This window comes from Saccostrea cucullata, unplaced genomic scaffold, assembly GCF_032062105.1.
Source record: "Saccostrea cucullata isolate Sc308-1 unplaced genomic scaffold, CSIRO_AGI_Scuc_v1 ctg4120, whole genome shotgun sequence".
NCBI lineage: Eukaryota > Metazoa > Mollusca > Bivalvia > Ostreida > Ostreidae > Saccostrea > Saccostrea cuccullata.
The window spans coordinates 66,673-89,408 of NW_026940126.1; the positions used below are offsets into that span (position 1 = coordinate 66,673).

The following is a 22,736-nucleotide window of genomic DNA, read 5'->3' on the forward strand; positions in this document are numbered from 1 at the left end:
CACACAAGTAGACTACACTAAGAAACATAATTCTGTGTTTATATGTTTTTGATATTGATGAACGGCGTTGCTGTTGTTACTAAAAATAGAATTTTTTGGTGAAATTCTTTTAAAAGGCTATATCTCCTATAGTTTTGGTTTGATTCAATTTAACTTGGCACACAAGTAGACTATGTAGGCTACTTGTACACTAAGATACATAATATTCTTGATAGGTTTTTGATTTTGATGAATGGTATTGCCTTGGATACTAAAAATAGAAATTTCTTGTGAAATTCTTTCAAAATGCTACGTCTCCTACAGTTTTGGTTTGATTTCAATATAACTTGGCACACAAGTAGACTACACTAAGATACACAATTCTGTATATCAGTTTTGATTGATGAACATTATTGCTTTGGTTACTTAAAATAGAAATTTCTGTTAAATACTCTCAAAATGCTACTCCAAATACAGTAGTTTTAGTCTGATAATAATATATAGTGGCATGCAAGTAGACTTCACTAAGAACATGAAGAGACTTAATCAAGGATCATTGTTCTATTTATTGCTGTGGTAAAGTTTCAATTCCCAAGTACTTTTCTCTTTCTTTGCTATAAGTACAAACCAGTAGAGCTTCAGTCTCGACAGGGGACGTCTGGTTAATTCATTCACCCATCCCTATAATCATTTGAATGTTATATTTATCATGGCCGTAGAACCCGAGGTCCCCCCCCCCCCCCCATCAATTATTCTGCCGATATAGAAAACATAACTACTATTTGCTCCCCCCTTCAATAAAACGCGTATTTTTTGCTTGACACGGATTTTTTGGTAGGTGATAATACCCCTAACGGAAAATATATGCATCCCCCTCCCAACTGAAATTACTTGTCCTGTATGTGCATAAGAAATCTTTTTCTTTGTTTTTTTTTGTCGTCCACAAAAAAAAAGGATGAAGTGGCAACCATCCCACTGAGGATGAACAACCAGGACCTTCCTTTTCTTTTTCCCCGAAGAAGAGAACATCTTTTCCAAGTTTAACGATTGAGTCTTCCATTTCGACGGTACCCTTTGGGAGTGAGGAAGCCACAGCTATGTGGGTGTGTTGCTCACAAGGCCGTTACCTCGGAAGGATAAAGCAGATATTTATACCCCCACTTGCAAAGTGAATGGGTATACTTTAATCGGTATGTCCGTCCGTCAGTTACGCTTTAGGGTACCCATCTCTTATCCGCAACTCCTCTTATACCACTGAGTGAAATTTAATGAAATTTTCACAGAATCTTTATTACATATTGCCATTGTGCACCTCCTATTTTACTTTTTGATCGGACACATTTTTTGGGTTTCCCGGCCACAGCAAAACATGGACTTTGTCATCATTTATAACCATATGGGAGGCGGGGGGTATCATTTAGTGAGCTCATTGCTCACAGTACCTCTAGTTTAGTACTGAGTCAAAACTGTATGCATTGGTATCACGGTTACATCCTCAGCAGGATTGGGTGGAAATGCCCACATCACATTGGAAGTATGAAGACGACTTCAAAAATCTTTTTTACGAACATGAAATCTTTATTTTATACCTTCTCCTATTTGTCTTCACACCTACAGACATTTTGCCACTTGTTGCAATTGTTGGTATACACATTTTGGATCTTCTGTTCTTGGCCTCTAAAAAGAAATAACCGCCTTCCCCCTTTGACTCTTTACCAGTCAGAATGCAAGACTCATTGTCTTCAAGAAATTATTTAAGTTTATCAGGACACAAAATACGAAGAAATAATCCTCTAATATATGTCTCCATGTATATCGGCACGTTAAGGCCAAAGAAGAGTGACGAGAACTTTGTTTTGCTCGCATTAATAGCGAGTGTATTGTTTCGCCTGACCCCAGCTCTGAATTTCTGGAGGGCAAGTCACTAAGTAAAAACTACCTGAGCCATAAATTAAAAATTTTAACCAGGGTTACCAGGCACGTAGCATCGTTTTTGAAATTGGCGGGCCAACCACAGAAAAAAAATTTTTCGCTTACCTGAAAAAGTTGACAAGCAAAAAAAAAAAAACCAAAAAGTTGCCCAAACTCGAAAATCCTATTTCGTAGGGGGGGGGGGGGGGGAGGGGGGGGGGGGTAGTGGCCAACTTTTCTCAAAGCCAAATTACTTTCAACTCCATTTTTTCCCTACAATTCCTTGATATCTCTATACCATGGTAAAAGGTGGGGGGCCAACCATTCTTTCAATGAACATTTTCTATAGTAAAGGTAATACTGGGAAAAAAAGTGGGGGGCCAGGCCCCCCTCCCCGGTTGCTACGTCCCTGGTTACGAACACCCAAGTACCACTGGTAAAAGCCAAGATATGAGAGAGGAGATTTTTTTCTCTAGAGTTCTTTATATATGTGGTAAATAATTCTGATACCATAACTTCCATGAATATGAAAAGAATTTGCCAGCTTTTATGACGATCTATATAATAATTGATAATATCGATTAAAATCATAAAAAAACAATCATAAATCATTTATGCAATGTGTTCTAGTGATATATTTCTTTCTTATTTATTGTAATTGTGTATAGAAATTTAATTACCATTGGCGCTCTTGCAGGAGGCCTGTACCTTTGGACTTTGAAACCCAAGGCGTTTTGCTAGGTCAACATGAACGATGTACCATAGTAGGCGGAATGGGGCCTTTGTCATATTGGTTTCGTAATGGCCTAGCCCTAAAACAATTTCAATATAGGTAAATATGAATATACATTACTCAACAAATATACTTTAAGTCAAATAGTGAGATGATTACCAGGTATCATCACAATTATTGTATTTTCTGCATTTGTTTCTTTTTTTTTAATTCTTGCTGGCATGATTGTAATTGCTACGATGTTCTTCAAAGTCTGCCTCATCCGGAAATTCCATCATTGGGGAAAGTCAAATGTATTCCCTACCAAGATATAAATATCGTTTATGTAAAAAAAAAATTCCGTAGAAAGAAAGAATTAAGTATCTTCTGTATTAATATTACCTCTTCCACAGCTTCGTAGTGGACTCTTGCGAGAAGCACTGACTTTACTGTTGACGGTTTACTTCGACAATTACTGTAAACATGTATCATGTGCAAAGGTACAGAACTGATAATAGATAAAACCTTTCTAGTGGTCATAGGTATGGTGTTCGGGGCACTTACATGTGAAGTCCGGGGGTTGAGGGCAGGGTGGTTGTCGGTTTTTTTTCAAGAACAACTTATTCGTGCTTTGAAATAACCCAACAATGAGCTAAAAATTTATATCGTTAAAGAGCTTCCTTACATTGTCCCGATGTAAAAGTATGCCGTCAACTGTAAAACTAGCGCTTCTCGCAAAAGTACAGTACAAGGATTTTCAGAGCATGATTCTCCCATGTTTACACCAACGCTAGAGTTGTGGCCAGATTTCACAAAAACTACATCTACAAAAGAAAAATTTAAAATAAAGTACCAATCAAAATTAGGTGAATTTGAACTTTAAAAACTGTGAAAGTAAAAATCAATCATACAATTTACTTGCAGAAGAATGTGAAATATTAAAAACATTTTTGTCAATGTCATCATTTCCCTCGACATCCATTTCTCCCCAGATCTTTTTAATTCTGTGTTCCAGGTACTGATATCTTTTAAATAAGAAAGAAATATACAAGTGCGTGTTTGTGAAAAAAAGCTTATATGTGAAATGACAGTAACATGAAAATGCGTAACCGTTTCTAAAATCCTTCATTATAAAGTTCCTCAATTTTTTTCATTTTGTGAACGGTTTGCCTCTTTCCAGCTTCGATGAAATCCATCCACTCTTTCGGGGATAGCTCTGGTCTCTCCTATAGTTTCTGTGTGTCATCAGGCACAATATGGACGTTTCTGGTAATGACACAAGGATTTAAAGTTAACTTCAGCCTTCCACTTTTTTCAAGAACATATGATACAAAATCTTGTAATATATTTCATTTGTCAGCAATGTCTCAAAATTTATTATCATCAAAACCAGGCGCGAATCCAGGATTTTTTCGGGGGGAGGGGGTTCCATCCCAGATAACAAAAATACAACCCACAAATTTATTGATCAAGAAAAACAAAGAACACCAAATCTCCTCCCAAAGTGTACATTCTATTTCGTGCGTGTGAAGGGGGGGGGGGGGGGGTTAATCACTGACTTCTAATGCTTCATACATACAACGTTATATACCAACTTACCACAGATCCGTGTTTTTGAGGGGGGTCTTGGGTAACTTTTAACTTGGTTTAGTATTTAAATTTAATACTTTGCCAATTCCAGTGAGTTATGCACCCCACCCACTTCATATCCGCGCAAGAATACAAACAGAATATCATGGATTCCTGATTATTGTAAAAAAAAAAGTTACATCATAATGTTGTGGACACTGAATCTTTTCTTTTTCTTGATCTGTAATCCAGTTTTGCGCGGTACTATATGAACCTGATGAACTGCCTTTAGTTGATTTGATTTGAACATCTTTTATTGTATATATTTTACAAAAAACTTAATACACTATTTCCCTACATATCATTATACCAAACATATTTACATACATGGGTTTCAGCTTATAAATGAATTAACAAAAAAAAAACGTAATATAATAATCAGAGCAACACACATTAAATAGAATACATTCCTTATGTAATACACATGCTGTATAAAAATTACAATTGAAGAAGTAGTTATTGTTTCAACGAAATCGTCCTGACATTTTCGGTCACCTCAGTAAACTCAGCTGACCCATTGCTATCCATTTTCGTCTCCGTCTTCGTGCGTTAACATTTGAACATTTTCAGCTTCTTCTCTGAAACCACTCAACCAATTTTGGTATATAGCATCAATTGGTGAAGGGAACAAAAATTTCATGGTCCCTGCCCCCCCCCCCCCCCGCACACACACAGGGTTGTTGGACCAAAACCACGAAAATTAATGCAATCTTTAAAAATCTTCTTTAATCCTGGACATCAAGCAGTCAAACTGTTTGTATGTTTGTAATCAGCATTGAGTCCTTTACCAAAATTCTGAAATTCATGGCCCAGGGTTAGGGGTTCTAGTGCAACGGCGGGGCTATATAAATAATATATTGAATATGCATAATTTCTTTGAAAATCTTCTCTGCTCCTGGACCTTAAAAAACTGACCAAGTACATACGAGGGTTGATCCAAAAGTTCGTGGAATTTCTTTTTAAAATTTTATCGTAACTTGATGAAAGCAAACAACGGGCATATTTATAATATAGAGTCATAATGCAACAATATTGGAAAATTTCATCACTTTCCAATTACCAATAAGGTCACACGAGCTAACTGAAAATTGATAGTTGTGAGACCCGGGGGAGACTTCAACGTAACGTCAAGTTAAGTATGTCACGTCACGTTATAGAAGCATCTCATCCTAATGACCAATTTGAAAACGTTATTCTATATAATGCTGCACTTTCCTCCATTTTTTTCTCAAGAAAAGCCTGGGTATCCTCTCGCACCAACTTATCTCCATTTTTTTTTTACTAATATTTCAAAATACTACCCATCTTTCCATATGAAGTTCCAATTTCATTGGCAATGTCAAGAACAGTGCGGCAGCCGACAATGTCCATTGACGCTTTTGATTTGTCTAGGGGAGTATGAACTTGAAAAAAAGCCTCCAAAAAGCGATCACATCTTTAATCAACATCAATGGAAGTTTTATTTTTTCTTAAATTTCTTATGCCACTGGAAAACCAGTAATTCAATGCATTTTTCCCAAGACTATGTCAATAACATACGCGTTTAAGATAGAGTGATCCCGGGATTTTCGCTAAAAATATGACTTGACCGAAATTTGACGTTGTCTAACAACTTAAAGATGAACAATAAATCATCAACTTATAAACTAAAAATCCTGTAAAATCGGTAAAACTCTCATCCAAAGATTTATAAAAGATCAGACAATCGTAATAATGACATAATTATCGTTTTATATACCACAAAGGGTGGTTTAATTCTCATTTCACGAATTAAGAAATTAAAGTAATAATAAACGCGTTAATGTCTCCCCCGCATTTCCAAACAACCGTTTCTATGGCAACTGCCGTAGTGTTACTATCAAAGATGTTAAAAATGTTTTTTAATTTTAAATATTCTTCAAGTGTCTATATTTTCATTTGTAATTTTCAACCAATTCCACTTGAAAATGAATAAAATATGAAGAAATTCCACGAACTTTTGGATCAACCCTCGTAGTTATGTTGAATAAGGACTCTGGTGTTACATGTAGGTTAGAGCTCTATTGATTTTATTGTGAAAATACATGAATTCTTTGAGAATCTTTTTTGCTCCTGGGTATTAAACCAATGAACTGTGTACTACATAGATATGATGAGGAAGAATGCCTCTTTGAGATTTATGAATTTCATGACCCCAAGGTCAGGCCCTCTTGTGTCAGGATGGGGCTGTAATGTTTATATAGTGAAAATGCATGAATTCTTTGAAAATCTTTTCCTTTGCTCCTGGGTATTATGCCATTGATCTTAGTACATATTTATGATGAAGAAAGCTGCCTTTTCCAAAATGGTAATTTTAAGGCCACTCGGTCAGTGTTCTTGGAAGAGGGGAGGGGGTTACATAGTCTTAAAAATAATTAATGCTTTAAAATCTGCTTTTTAATATTCATGTACAGTTTATTAAGAAATCAAATTAATGATAAATTCTCCAAAATTTCGAAGTATCACTGGCTCTTGTGTGATGGGGTGCACAACTGGTTATAAAATGGAAATGCATTTTCTCTTTAATTGTTACAGTAACTCTGATTTACCTCTAGGTATTAAGTAACCAAAGTAAGCATGCTAAGCGTATAGTTATGGTAAGCAATTATGGTACCTTCTTCAAAATTGTGAATTTCCTGGCCTCTGGACTTAAACTTGAATCAAATTCAATTGTTGGAAAGTTGTTACATGATACTCAGGTGAAATATAAGGCCCTTGGACCTCTTGTTAATAAAAGTTTGTACAATAGAAAATAGGTATTCATTTTCAGTATCATTTAACGTTTCCTTTTCCCAGAGTACAGTGAGTATCGAGAGTATGTAATTTACCCATTCGCATTCAATTGTCAAAAAATTACTTTCTAGCTTCTGTGTATTTTTTGCATGAGAAGTAATAATGATGAGTATTCACCACTCTTCCACAAGAACATAAGGGACTCAAGATTACATTATATCGAAAAAGATCGTTATTAAGCACACAATTGTATCGAAACCTCGTATATGAATGTATTATATTTAAGCGTCGAATTCCGTAACTTAAGTAAGAGGGTGGCATTTGTTTGTTGTCAGAAATTGTCTTTTTTAAAAAGAAAAAGATAACGAGGAAGAAATTCTTACATAAAGAGGCAATAAGTCCCATTCAGCAATAACAAGGGGAACGAAAGTTGACATAAGCTTGCAATCTGCAACTGCGCGTTTCTCGTACTGTAACTTGATGAATTACAGCTTAAATTTTGGATTATATCAGGGAGATATTCAGGAACTGTTTGTTATCAATTTTATATATTGTAATGGACATTTTCGGTTGATTGAACTTCTACTGCACTCTCAATAATGGATAAAAAGTAAGGAAACCATAAAGAGTAAATATGAAATAAAAACACTAATAAAAACAAACTTGTTACTTTTAAATGGCATTTATTTTAAACATTTAGTTTACATCACCTTGCGTGTTAAAATAGTTCTGTAGTGAAAAAAAAATCAAAATTCAAAGTATTTTAATGATGTACTTCTTTTCTACAAACTAATCCCGCAATAATATCTACAAAATCTGGAATGACGCAAAACACTGTTCAAAGTTTTGTATACTTTTTACTTAGCGATATATCTTTCTACATTAAGATCTATGCCTAGAAACTTTTTTATTTATACCAAATTTTATTCACAAAAAAGTGAATGGGATCGTGCAGCAGGCAAAGCCTATTTTAGCCCTCTCCCTACAAGGTCAAGGTGAACACAATATATAGGTATGAAAATAAATAGACAAACATAGTAACAAAGAAACAAGAAAAAAAGAGTAGAGAGAAAAAAATATATACAATGTAATACCGGTTAGAAAAAGTTGGCATAAGTAACAAATTGCCTAGAAACTATGGTATAAAACTTTCTGCATTTCCGTCTTGCTACCGGGTCTTCTCTAATTATCTGTTGGGATGTAGTGGTGTGATTTTATGATTGCGATTGGGATATACTTGACCTGCAAGTAATACGCAGTCATCTGGAAAAGGTAGTTCTCTTCCAAAAATATCAGGTATATCTTTTTGAGAAAGAGATTTCTCTTAAACTTAGAGAGATATCTCTTATACTTACAGAGATATTTCTTTTGATAGAAGAGGTATCTCTTCCACTTAAACAGATATCTCTTTCTAATTGAGAGTTATCTTTTTCGTGAAAAGAGATATCTCTGACCGTTAAAGAGATATCTCTTTCACATGGAGAGATATCTCTTACATTTGGAGATATCTTTCCCAGTTAAAGAAATATCTCTAAAGGAAAAATGATATCTGTCTTAGTTTATCTAAAGAGATATTTCTTAAAGTGAAAAAGATATCTTTCAAGGGTGTATAAAAGGGATATCTCCAAAACTAAAAGAGATATTGCTTTAATGCAAAGCAATATCTCTCTTCATTATTTTTATTTAAATTTCATTTAAATGACTTCTCCCTTACCGGAAGTAAGCTTTTTATTCACGGAAGTACATTGAAGTTTTTTAAAATTTCGACATATTCATGATTTTCTACATTAAAACATAACAAGTAATTCAGTTATGTCTAGATTTCATATTTGTAATAGGCGATTATTTCAAAGGCTGAGACTGTGTACTACATAGTTATGATGAAGAAGAATGCCTCTTTGAGATTTATGAATTTCATAAATAATAAAGATTGTATACATAAATAATAAAGATTGTATACATGAGTGAAAGAATTTTCCACTTGACTACAAATTTAAGGTTTTTTTAACAAGCCCATTTTTTATACGCATTAGCTAGAATAGTATCGATATGTGTAGACCAAGTAAGATCTTGTGAGAAAAAAATCCCAAAATGTTTATGCGAAGAAACAAATCTAGCTGACTTTGCTTAAAGAAGAGTTTAGGATATAAATAAAACTTTTTCTCAGGCTAAAAAATATTGCTTTAGTTTTAGAAGGATTGAATTTAAGAAGCCATCATTAACACATATAAGAAATGATAGAGGTCCTAACACTGAGCCTTGAGAGACACCCGCGAATATAGGTTTTTCGTCAGATAACAAGTTTTTGTATAATACTCATTGTGATCTACCTCCTATGTAACTCTTTAACCAATGGAACATATTTCCCTCTATACCATAAGTTCTGAGTCTAAACAAGAGACCCTTATGCCACACACGATCAAATGCTTTAGAAAGATCATGAATATTCAACAATTTTCACCGTCGTCAATAGCTCTAACGATCTACAGTCCCTGAAACGTTCTACTTTCCCACCTGAACGGTAAACGAACGCAGAGCGAACGGTGTGCGAACGCTGAACGCAACTTGGTGAACGATGTGTGGACGGTGAGTGAACGCAGAACTCGAGCGCAAAGTGAACGGTGTACGCAAGATGAATTTATTCGGAATGCCTCCGATCTTTTCGTTGCATTAATATTATTCTTTTATTCTATAATTCTAGTTTCAGGTGCTAAAATACAAAAAAAAAAACCAATAGATGAATAAATAAGTAAATAATTAAAAAAAACTTTTTTCACCACATACGTATGTTTAAAATCGATATTTTAATAACACGATTTTTATTGCCGTAAAACGTGTATTTGTTACCGAACGCGTGCACATGTAGTATAAATATAAAACTAATCTACTTAAATAGTAAATATGCTTCTTTTAACTTATAAATAATGTGGACTTTAGAAGATAATACGTATATGTTGGTAAACTTTTCCCGAGTACCATGAGATTTGGTGCCGAGCGAAGCGAGGGACCAAATCGAATGGCGAGGGAAAAGTTTAACAACATACTTAGTACATGCTTCACACGAGAAATTAAGCCCTTTTTGTCTCTGTCTATTTAATTACAAATCTTTGTGCGTTTCTTATTATTCAATCAAGATAACGATAGTTTGACCCTGACTGTTGCCATTTTGTACAGGCCCAGATATGATATTTGTACCCTCGGGGTAATATTTACCTGTCAGGTGACGGTCTACAGTGAGTAGTTTTCAAACACAATTTCTGTAAATTCAAAAGTCTCTGTTGGAAGATAGTCATATCATTTTGATGGATTTAAGTCAGGAACATTTTATTTTTGTGAACATTATTAAACATTTGTTTTTGGTGGTAAAATTGATAAATTTTGATGAATTCCACTGAAAACGAAAAGCAGGAAAAGAAAGGTTTACGGTTGGATATACATGTACACTACTTGAGCAATATAGGACGGTTCCAACGTATTTGAACTTCTTTAAAAAAATCATATTTAGACTTTTTGCTGTTTCCCAATCAGTCCATATTTGTTTAATTGGAATCAGAATAAATTGAATAGTAAGTAAAATTTTATTGTTCTCACTTTTCAATGCGATAATTCTGATTAAAGTACCAATGTCAATGGTAAATCCTAAATATTCAATCAATTGCTAGACATTTCTTAAATTTCTCTTTTGCTTTTAATTGTAATTATTTTTTTTTTTCTTCATTTTTTAATTTGGTTAAAGTTGAATAAATCAGGAAGAAAGACAGGGTGAAGAGAAGGATATCTTTCTTTGTGTACTAATTTATGTAACTTTGCAGATTTTTTTATCATGTAGCACTTCAGGTCCATTATTCATTGTAGGGTGACCTTGCCCTGTGTCCATAATTGTAATTACCTATCATTGGTAATGATTTGTTCAATAATTATGCACACAATGGCAGAGTCATCCAACCATGAAGCTTGGGCTTGGGGTGTACCAAGTGATTTGGTAGCAGCAAAAATCCTTTGTTCGAGATGTGAAACATGTACTAATGTGTATTGTAACACAGGAAAATCAGTCTTAAAACGAACATCAAAACAGTCATTAAATAATTGTATTTCAAAATGTACATGTGCCGACAGTGGTATTTTAAATTGGCAGCAGGGAATATGTTTCAAATTTAATCCTTCCAAGTATATATTCCCAGTATTTATTTATTTTTTCTGCAGAAATGCGAAAGTCAGATCTAGAAATGATAAAAAAAAATATTAAAACTTCTTGGAAATACTAAGTGACTTTTTGCCTTCGGCATGATCGGTGAAACGAGATTTACTCACCTCCACTGTGTCGAATGATTTTGATTGACAGGGCAAGCACCTGTGGACTTTGTGTGAACCGTGTCAACTTGAAGATGGAAAATAAAAGCCGATGATTACTGTCAAATGGATTTGTTAATCTTAAAAAATAACTTTTACTGCTAGGAATTTCTAGGAAAAATAATAAGAAATTTTATTTGAAACAACAAATATCTGAGAATGGAGGGCTCTCTCTCTCGTACATTTCTCTGATCAATGAAAACTATGACAGCACACAACTTATTTAGTTTTTTAAATTTAATCTATTACAAATAATTTGATTGCCTTTTTACATCATCTTGTCCGAGTATAATCACGGCCGGGAAATGTCTACAGATACATGTAAACTACAGTAAACTAAAAAAAAATCCGTTATTTTACTCAGAATCAACCGGGTACAATGTAATTAATTCATTCTATAAGTAGTATTAGTACATGTTTCACATCTCGAACAAAGGATTTTTGCTGCTACTTTGTACACCCCAAGCCCAAGCTTCATGGTTGGATGACTCTGCCATTGTGTGCATAATTATTGACCAAATTATTACCAATGATAGGTAATTACAATTATGGACACAGGGCAAGGTCACCCTACAATGAATAATGGACCTGAAGTGCTACATGATAAAAAAATCTGCAAAGTTACATAAATTAGTACACAAAGAAAGATATCCTTCTCTTCACCCTGTCTTTCTTCCTGATTTATTCAACTTTAACCAAATTAAAAAATGAAGAAAAAAAAATAATTACAATTAAAAGTAAAAGAGAAATTTAAGAAATGTCTAGCAATTGATTGAATATTTAGGATTTACCATTGACATTGGAACTTTAATCAGAATTATCGCATTGAAAAGTGAGAACAATAAAATTTTACTTACTATTCAATTTATTCTTTGATTCCAATTAAACAAATATGGACTGATTGGGAAACAGCAAAAAGTCTAAATATGATTTTTTTTAAAGAAGTTCAAATACGTTGGAACCGTCCTATATTGCTCAAGTAGTGTACATGTATATCCAACCGTAAACCTTTCTTTTCCTGCTTTTCGTTTTCAGTGGAATTCATCAAAATTTATCAATTTTACCACCAAAAACAAATGTTTAATAATGTTCACAAAAATAAAATGTTCCTGACTTAAATCCATCAAAATGATATGACTATCTTCCAACAGAGATTTTTGAATTTACAGAAATTGTGTTTGAAAACTACTCACTGTAGACCGTCACCTGACAGGTAAATATTACCCCGAGGGTATAATTATCATATCAGGGCCTGTACAAAATGGCAACAGTCAGGGTCAAACTATTGTTATCTTGATTGAATAATAAGAAACGCACAAAGATTTGTAATTAAATAGACAGAGACACAAAGGGTTTAATTTCTCGTGTGAAACATGTACTAAGTATGTTGTTAAACTTTTCCCTCGCCATTCGATTTGGTCCCTCGCTTCGCTCGGCACCAAATCTCATGGTACTCGGGAAAAGTTTACCAACATATACTTAAATATTTATTTAAATATACTGAAAATACTAAGAATTTGATTTCGGGAGAAAAAAAGGCGGCCGGGGGGGTCGGGGGGGGGGGGGGGGGGGCTTTAATCATACTGAATGGCAAACTGTCAAACATATATATTTAGATACGGCGAAGGAAGGAATTTTCCCTCTCTAATTATAGACTTACGTAAAGTAGAAACAAATTCTATTGTATTACAATTTAAACAGTTGGTCTTTTTAGCTCACCTGAGCCGAAGGCTCAAGTGAGCCTTTCTGATCAAAATTTGTTGGTTGTCTGTCGTTGTTTGTCGTTGTCGACGTAGTCGTTGTAAACTTTTCACATTTTCATCTTCTTCTCAAGAACCACTGGGCCAATTTCAACCAAACTTGCTGCAAAGTATCCTTGGGTAAAGGGGATTCAAGTTTGTTCAAATGAAGGGCCACGCCCTTTTCCAAGGGGAGATAATTATGAATTAGAGAAAAATTAATGGCATTTTAAAAAAAATCTTCTCAAGAACCACTGGGTCAGGAAAGATGAAACTCATGTGGAATCATCCTCAGGTAGTGTAGATTCAGGTTTGTTCAAATCATGACCCCTGGGGATAGAGTGGGGCCAAAATGGGCGACCAAAGTTTTACATAGGGATATATAGGTGCACATATTTCATACTGGGTCAGCTGACAGGAGTGGTATGAAATATCCAGTTTCTCAAAAAAGCTTTGAATTATTAGTATCATGGGCATATCAAAATAACCTGCTTAGTTTGTAGATTCTACACACACCAAAATTATATTCATGTAATGCTGAAAAAAAATTGTATACAATTTGTTTTGTTAAAAGTGCAGTGCTTTTTTCACGTTTAAATGTTACAATCTAGTAGCTGTCAGACTGCACTACCGCATTGGATGTTGGAAATAGATTTAAAACAGATTTTTTTTTTCTGACTAAAATAGAAAATTATATAGATTTACACTCTGAGTGGTGTTTTTTTTAAAAAAGAATTATTTAAATATGCATTTGAACGAAAATAAAATATATCAAGCGTTCATAACTTTCAGTGTCCACACTGAACGCAATAGAAAAGGGAGTTGTTAGAAAACATCAAATGCATTTGAATGCATATTTAACAGAAAATAAATCAGTTGATTCGTATTTAAAAAAAAAACAAATTATCGTTGCAATAAATACGATGAGTAGTATTTAAAAGTGAAATTAATCACAGCCTCTGGGTCGCGTGTCCACTTGTTATGAACGCTAAACATGTAGCTAGAGAACTAATACTTTGTGTACACGAGTGAAAAACGTGTCCTAGATTGAACCCATGTGTACACAAAGGCCGGTGACGTAGATCGCAAATATGTGTACACAACCATGTGTTCAATGACGCTCATTAAATAACAGTGTCCAAAGCCGACCCAGCATGTTATGAACGGAAGCTAAGGTGAGAATTTTCTTTTTATGGTGTTAAAGGGCATTTATTGTTTGAAATCAGTAGAATGACATAGAGTTATTGAAGTATGAACATTTATTCATCGACATGAGGAAGCGAAATGGGTGTTTGAGAAAATTAAAGCCTGAAATGCTCTTGAAACGAAACGACAAACGCCATGCAGCATGTGTCCTTTTTATGAACAACAGTGTAATTTTAACTGTACGGAACATTATTACAGTTTTAGCATGCATACACTAAAAAAAAATAAACGATATTTTTATCTGACACATAAACAAATGATGATCCCAGTGTAAATCAGAACACAAAAATTGGTTTTGGATATTTAACTTTGTTCATAACAGAGACGACTCGAACTTGTTTTTGACATGTGTCTTACGTTATGCACGAATAAAAAAAAAGTTTTCTGCTTTAATAGTTGACCAGTGATACACACAGAAAATAAAACTAATTTAAATCTCTAAGACAATCAGTATGAATGAATTTTGCTTTATTTAAGTATCACAAGGTGTGGAAATTTTGAAAAAAAAGTATTGTTCATAACAAGACACTGTAATGGATGCAGTTTCCAGAGTCCAAATTATGAACAGAAAACCATTTGAATAGTTTGATTCAGAATTATTATTCTGTTAATTTGCAATTTCATTTTTAAAAAAATGATTAATATTATTAATAATTATAGAAATTCTTATGAGCAGTAAGAAACATGAAATATGATGATTCAACAAAACCTGCATTTGTTCATCATATGGACACAAGTTGTATATATATATTTTTGTAGTCTGTTGTTATGAACATCAATATAAGACTTTTTAAAGATAGATTTTAAAGATCTATTAAAAATAACTGAAGAATTTTACTTGGATGGGAGGTTTAAGTTAAAATGAGGTTTTAATAATATTGCAGCAACATGGAGTGAAAAAATATTTCAGGAACTAGGTTTGTTCATAACATGGACACTTTAAAAAGAACAGTTGTTATGAACAATTATATTTGTAGAATTATTCATTTGAATTTTAAGTAAATCCAAAGATCTAATTATTTGAAAATCTTTTAAGAACTTAGGATACCAAAATAGAGAATAATTCTTTTGAAATTTACTGAATAATATGCTGCTAACTGTTCATAACATGGACACACACACACTAAAAAAGATTTTATTCTCCATTATCACAAGGCTTAATTATATATCTTTGTCTTAGTACATCTTGTTTTATTTTCCAGATGATGGAGTCTGTGGGGAAAAGGAAGTGCCTGAGTCAAAAAATGAAAGTAAAGTTTGTGGAGAAATCAAGATCTACAATGAAAAAGGCAAAGGATTACTCGAAGGAATATAGAGAAAGGATTAAATCTAACCCTGAGCTCTACAAGCTACACAGAGCTGCGGAAACAATACGAATTAAAACATATCGTGAAAAAAATCAAAATGAAGAAGCGAGGCAAAGAAACAGAGAACTTCAAAAAGTCAGACAAAAAAACTACAGAGAAAGACTGAAAATGCAGGGAATAGAGTTAAAACCAAGAACCCGTAAAACTTGCGAGGAAAACCGTAAAAAGTGGAGGAACAAAAGAGAATTCAAAGATCTAACATGAGCCGTCAAAAGAAAGCGGCAATAAATGCTAAACGAAGAAAAAAAAAGGGGGAAACAACCTGTGGGGCATCATCAGTACCCCCTTCACCAGCAATGACTACTGACATACCGTCAGGAGAAAAATCAAGCACATTTAGGGTGGCCAAATCTAGACAGAAACAGAAGATTACATCATGCCTTAGTTCAATGCCGGACAATCCAATGCTAAAAGCAGCAGTTATAGAAGCAGCAATCAATCAGCAATCCCCACGAACAAAAACTTCAATAAATCAAAGACTTGGTGTAGCTAGCCCAAACACAAAGGCCAAAAGAAAACTTGCAATGGAGGTGTCAGATTCATTCAGAGAAGCACTAAATAGGTTGAAAAGTAAAAGAAAGAAGAGAGACATAAGAGAAAAGCGTCTTATTGCCAAGGCTTTAAAAACTAAAGGAAAGGCTATTCTGACTTCACTTGGGATATCGAAAAAAACTCCAGAAGCGAGTAAATGAAGAGAGTGGAATAGAGGGTTGGGAAGATTCAAGAAAAAAAAGAAAAGACACTTTATCAAATGAAGAAAAAAACAGAATTTTAAATGTCTATGACATTGCATGCCATGACATTCCTGATGCAAGAGGGGCTGTTAAAGTGAATGGGCAAGTGCAGGCCCGAAAAATTATGGATAATTCCTTGCGTGCAAGTTACGACAAGTATGCTAAAGATGTAGAAAATCCAGTCAGCTACGGGACATTTGTACGACAAAAACCCAAGAATGTGCTTCCATTTACCAATCACAGATTCAGAGAATGCCTATGTGAATACTGTCTTAACATAGACTTGATTTTGAAGTCGATCAACTCAGCGTGTGCTTCTGCTAATAAAAACTGCCAAATAGCAGATAGATATGCTGCTTCCAAAATTACCCTATGTCAAAAAGCAGATGGTGAATACAAAAATACCTGTCTGGACCGTAATTGTGAGACTTGTGGGACACGGAGACTTTCTGAACACCAACCAATTCTTACAGCTCCTTACCTACAATCTTCTATTACTTGGTGGCAGTGGGAGAAAGGTGATAAATGTAAACTGACTAAAGTGAAGAAGGAAGGTCTTCTTGAGGACTTAGTTGATACATTGAAAATGAAAATGGTAACATTTTCGAAGCACCTTTTTAACGCCCGATGGCAATACCAGCAGTACAAAGCAGTGTCAGGAGATCCTCCTCCTGGCACTGCTGTTTTCTGCATGGACTATGCGGAAAATTTTACATGCAAGGCACAGGATGCACCACAAGGATTTCATTGGACTAATACCCAGGTAACCATCCATTCCATAGTCGCATCTTACAAATGTCACAAGTGTCCGGAGAACCCCGAAACTGTGACAGAACTCGATGGTATTTATTAGTGATGACCTCACGCACGACCATCATGGTGTGCAGCATTTTGTCGAAATTGGAATAAAAAGACTACTGGAGGAAAGTGAGGGTAATATAACTCATGTTCTTCAGTTTTCTGATGGAACCCCAACCCAATACAAGAACAAAATAAATTTTGTTAACTGTTCCTTTTCAGAAGAGGACTTCGGTGTGAAGACAGAAAAACATTTTTTCGCCAGTAGGCACGGGAAGGGACCATGTGACCGTGAAATTGGTGTACTGAAGAAGTGTGCGAAAAATGCAGTTGCTGCAGGATGTCAGGATATACTTGAACCTATGCAATTCTTTCAATACTGCACAGAAAATTTGAGTCTGCCAAAAGGGGGAGTTGACCAAGACCATTCACATACAAAAAGACAGTTTTTCTATGTGAAAAAAACTGATGTTAATAGAAACTTGCCGGAGAGAACAAATGTGAAACAACTGAAGGACACTAGAAATTACCACTGCATTAGATCCGTTCAGCCATATGGTATCTCTGTGAGGGAGAGAAGTTGCTTCTGTGAGGGTTGTTTGGGTGAGGGAGACCCTTGTGTTAACTTTGATATCACAGGTCCGTGGACTGTTGTTAATCTAAAAAAAGGTGTACATGAAGAAGGAAGACGTGGACGAGGTCGTGGAGTTCAACGGGGTCAGGGAAGACGTGGACGAGGTCGTGGAATTCAACAGGATGAGGAAAGATGTGGACGAGGTCGTGGAGTTCAACGGGGTCAAGGAAGACGTGGACGAGGTTATCACAGAAACAGACATAGTTCCTCAAGTAAACATGCTTTCTATTTATTCTGTTTTTTTCTTGGTTGACAATTTAGACATATTATAATTTAAGAAAAAATTATTTAGTGTTTAAGGTTCTTTTTTTTTGACAAATAGGCTCTTCTTCTGTGGCGTATGTTACAAGTGATGATGATAATGATGAAGCAGCTTATTCTGATGATTCTACTGAAGATGGTGATAGTTCCAAGTCAGATGATGAGACCTCCCTACCTACTGGTGCTGTTGCAGGAAATGAAATTCATGTGCACAAGGAGTAAGTAATTGTCATACAGATGAAATTTTGAAATTTATCATAATTTCAGATGATAATAAAACCAAAGATGAAGTTGGAAATTGTGACGATGTGCTTTTAGCTTTAAGTATGTGGGTAGATATATTCAATTGTTTAAATCAAAATTTTTGTTAACAGTGACTGTGTTGAAGACAGTGAAGATGATACTTTGAAAGATATTTCAGGCCTGACTGCAATTATTGCAGAATTAGAAACTGTAAGTAGGCACATTGTTTTACAATAGAAATTTCTCAATATCATTGATTCCTCAAAATGATTTATCATTAATTTTCCTTGTTACCAAAATAAAATTCTGTGTAAGTATCAGATATTAATAAAAGTGTAAATATATCATCCTATCATTTGTTTTAGGATGAGACAGACAGATTATCACCTGTTTATTCAATGGAATATTTAGCCATTCTAGAACAAACTGAGGACTCTGAACTAGAAGTTGCTGTTAATCAGGAGCTACAGGTTTTACAAGACATAGCCATTTTAGAGCAGTCTCAGGAAGCACTAGTCACGGAGAGTGGGGAGTTCCAGACCATACAGGGCCAAGCCATTTTAGAGCAGTCTCAGGAAGCACTAGTCACGGAGAGTGGGGAGTTCCAGACCATACAGGGCCCAGCCATTTTAGAGCAGTCTCAGGAAGCACTAGTCACGGAGAGTGGGGAGTTCCAGACCATACAGGGCCAAGCCATTTTAGAGCAGTCTCAGGAAGCACTAGTCACGGAGAGCTGGGAGTTCCAGGCCATACAGGGCCCAGCCATTCTAGAGCAGTCTCAGGAAGCACTAGTCACGGAGAGTGGGGAGTTCCAGACCATACAGGGCCCAGCCATTTTAGAGCAGTCTCAGGAAGCACTAGTCACGGAGAGTGGGGAGTTCCAGGCCATACAGGGCCCAGCCATTTTAGAGCAGTCTCAGGAAGCACTAGTCACGGAGAGTGGGGAGTTCCAGACCATACAGGGCCTAGCCATTTTAGAGCAGTCTCAGGAAGCACTAGTCACGGAGAGTGGGGAGTTCCAGGCCATACAGGGCCCAGCCATTTTAGAGCAGTCTCAGGAAGCACTAGTCACGGAGAGTGGGGAGTTCCAGACCATACAGGGCCCAGCCATTTTAGAGCAGTCTCAGGAAGCACTAGTCACGGAGAGTGGGGAGTTCCAGACCATACAGGGCCCAGCCATTTTAGAGGGTCAAGAAAGGTAAAATGATGCGATAATATAATCAAACATAAAAATTTTTATATATCAAGATAATGCATTAATTTAGGCATAAAGGTGGAATGATATAATATCCTGGTTATTTAAGGTATAATGCTGGGCAATATGTACTTGTTGCCCATGGTCAATGTTCTTTGCCTGCTGTGGTGAGTAAAGAAGTGTTTCTGTTACATTTGTTGTTGATCATGTTTATGAAATTCGTTAAGTTTATTGTTTTCTTTTCATCTGGATTCAGAATGACTTTTTTTCAGATATATTTTAATAAAAAATAGTTCAAATAAGCTGAATAGTACAGGAAATGTTCAAGTAAATTTCAATGGCATAGCATTATGTGTTTTTCTTCAAGATAAATCTTCAAAAATTTATCCCAGTAACCATGGTAACAAAAACATGAATTTCTCTTTAAACTGATTGATCTTGATACCGTTTACGTTTATTCACAATTCAGCTTTGTACATTTTAGGTTCAAGAATAGCCCTTTGTTCAGTTCTACTATCCAGCGAAAAATGGACTATGGACAGAGTTAGAGATAAGTCATACAGTCTTATTTGAGGACATCAAAAAGACGCTTCTTCCACCAGATCTGAGATTGAATGGTTCAAGGATTTATTTTTTGTTTCCTGGTGAGCTTGAAAATACACTTAAAAACCAACAGATTTCAATTGGTTTGATCAAAAACAGTATATACATGTATAAAGTTAATTTTTTCTTTCTTTTCAGACTTGTAATTTGGACATGATGGAGGAAGAATGTCTTTTGAAATGTAATAAATTTATATCAAAATTGAAAATAATTTGCCTGGTGTTATATAGTATATCATTGACATCCCAGGATTACTTTTTAAAGGACACTCATACGTGGTTGTTGGTCATACATATTACTGCTCTAGAATATCCTCTGAAAGCATGGTGATACGATTTCCAATGAGTAGCTAATATGCATTAAATATATTACCAGAATTACTGTGGCATATTTATATCAATTATTACAAGTGCAACAGAAGGTGGTTAGGAGTTTAAATGTGCATAAAGAAAACATCACTACCACTCCGACCTTTTAGTGTCTTGGTCATGAACATTATAATGAAGATTGTTTTTTGCAATAAAATTTTTATTGACCAGTAAAAAGTTTGAAACGTTACATTAGAATATGTGGATTACAACACAGTATATAAAGATGTGCATGTTCAGCTGGAGACTTTAAGGAAATTTATACACTGTAAACTTCATATACCCATAACGTTGTTCATAACGGTGTCTAAAGTAAATCATTTCAGAATTGTTACAATAAGGAGTTGAAATACGAATAATTAGTTTGTAAACTGTTACTTATTACATAAAGGAGAAGAAAATGGAACTTTAACATTAAATAACAATTTTGTGTACTATTTATCACAAACTGAAAGACACTTGTTATGAACACAAGAAAACGTGAAGTTGCATTTTCAACTCTTTGTCAAACAAATACTATGAATACTGTAGGTCTGATTTTCAAGATTTTAAAAGTTGGATGTAAGAACAACAGAAATATACCCCAAAGTTTCTGATTTAACAACTTTTATTTCTGGACATATCTGTAACATTCAGGGGACCAGTATCAGATATGTGCACATAGGGAAACCTTTTAAAATCTTCTTTTCAAGTACTTCAAAGCCACGATTAGTGATATTTTTCTATTCAAATGGAATCATCTACAGGTAGTGTAGATTCTAGTTTGTTCAAATCAAGACCCCCTGGGGGGTTAAAATTCACCCCCCCCCCCCCAGTTAACTTTCAGTTCTGATCTCATATGTGCTTTTTTCTAGCCGATGTGCTCAGGTGAGCGCTATGGCCCCTGGGCCTCTTGTCTAAAATTTAAAATCACACTATCAATTTAATTAGCTCTAAAGATATTCAATTAACTGAATATCTGCAGTACTGTTTATAGTTCTCAGACCCACATGTAGTTCTAATATGTTTTCGTGCATTTTTTTTAAAAATACGTGTTAGATATAATTTTTTGTGTACGTATTCTTGTCTTGTAAAAGACTTGGATTATTATCCATCCACTAACGATTTGTCTTCTTTTACATTACAACAAAATGATGCCGTTCTCGAAGCATCTGTACATTGCCCTTATTTAAATTTAATATTTTAGCATCCTTATACATACATGTAGGTACTTAATGTATTATTTTCCAGGGAAATTTCATGTATAAAGTAACAGCTAAGTTTTAATAACAGAAATATAAATATAGTAGATACTTTTTGCAAAAAAATAATTATTCTTCAAACACGATATCTTAGTTATCTAATTAAGAAACGTGTAAATCCTTACCATCAAAAAGATAAGTCCTTTCACTTCGGAGTTCCGAATGACAATGAAGACTGAACGATAAGTGAACGGTGAACGCAAGGTAAACGCAAAGTAAACGAAACGAAGAGCGAACGGTGAACGCGAGCGCACGGTGAACGCAAAACTGTGAACGGAGAGCGAACGGAGAACGAACGCTGAACGAATGGTGAACGAAGGGTAAGCGAACGGAAAAATGGGAAAGTAGAACGTTTCAGGGACTGTAACAATAGTATCATAGGTTTCTATTAGTAGATATACAATGGAATGAGCTGGTAAAACTCCAGCCTGATATTTATAAAAAAGATTGTTATCACAAAAGTGATTATACATGTGTTTGAATATGATTCGTTCCATTATTTTACCTATACAACTTAACAATGACATAATGGACGGATCATCTTTGTTAAAGGGGCTCTCTACTACGTCACAACATGGCGTACTTCCTTTGAAATGCCATTTTGGTTCCAAATGATCTGATCCAAACAGCTATTCTCAAGAAAGTGCTGTTTAAATTTTTCTCTTGTCTGTTTTTGAATATTTAAATAAAAATTTGTTTACATATTATTTATAACTTTCTTGGTTTTCATTTCGGTTATGTTATAACATAAACTTTGAATGGAAATTTAAAGCTTTTAAAAATATAGAATTATAGGGTTTTAACAAAATCATTTAAATATTTCAAAAATTTCCAATAAAGTAAAATACTTTGGAACCTTATTTCTTCAGATATTGAGCCTATTATTAGAAGGAAAAGCATGCACCAAAAATCAATAATACTTCATAGGTGTAGAGATCATCCTTAATCAAGAGTCCCACGGGCCATAAAGGTCACCTGAATATCATGTAACAACTTTTCATCAATTGAATTGGTT

At 34.8% G+C, this 22,736-nt stretch overlaps 1 protein-coding gene and 1 pseudogene across 1 annotated transcript; one reads left to right on the forward strand and one right to left on the reverse strand.

Moving 5' to 3' along the window:
• Positions 1-1,562: 1,562 nt before the first annotated feature.
• Positions 1,563-2,898, reverse strand: LOC134254850 (uncharacterized; annotated as a pseudogene).
• Positions 2,899-15,845: 12,947 nt separating this feature from the next.
• LOC134254851 (uncharacterized) lies at positions 15,846-20,191 on the forward strand. Its single transcript, XM_062737390.1, has 5 exons — positions 15,846-18,022; positions 18,133-18,289; positions 18,446-18,524; positions 18,680-19,512; positions 19,994-20,191. Exons 1-5 carry the CDS (start codon positions 17,218-17,220, stop codon positions 20,055-20,057), a joined length of 1,938 nt encoding a protein of 645 aa, XP_062593374.1. The 5' UTR covers positions 15,846-17,217; the 3' UTR covers positions 20,058-20,191.
• Positions 20,192-22,736: the final 2,545 nt, after the last annotated feature.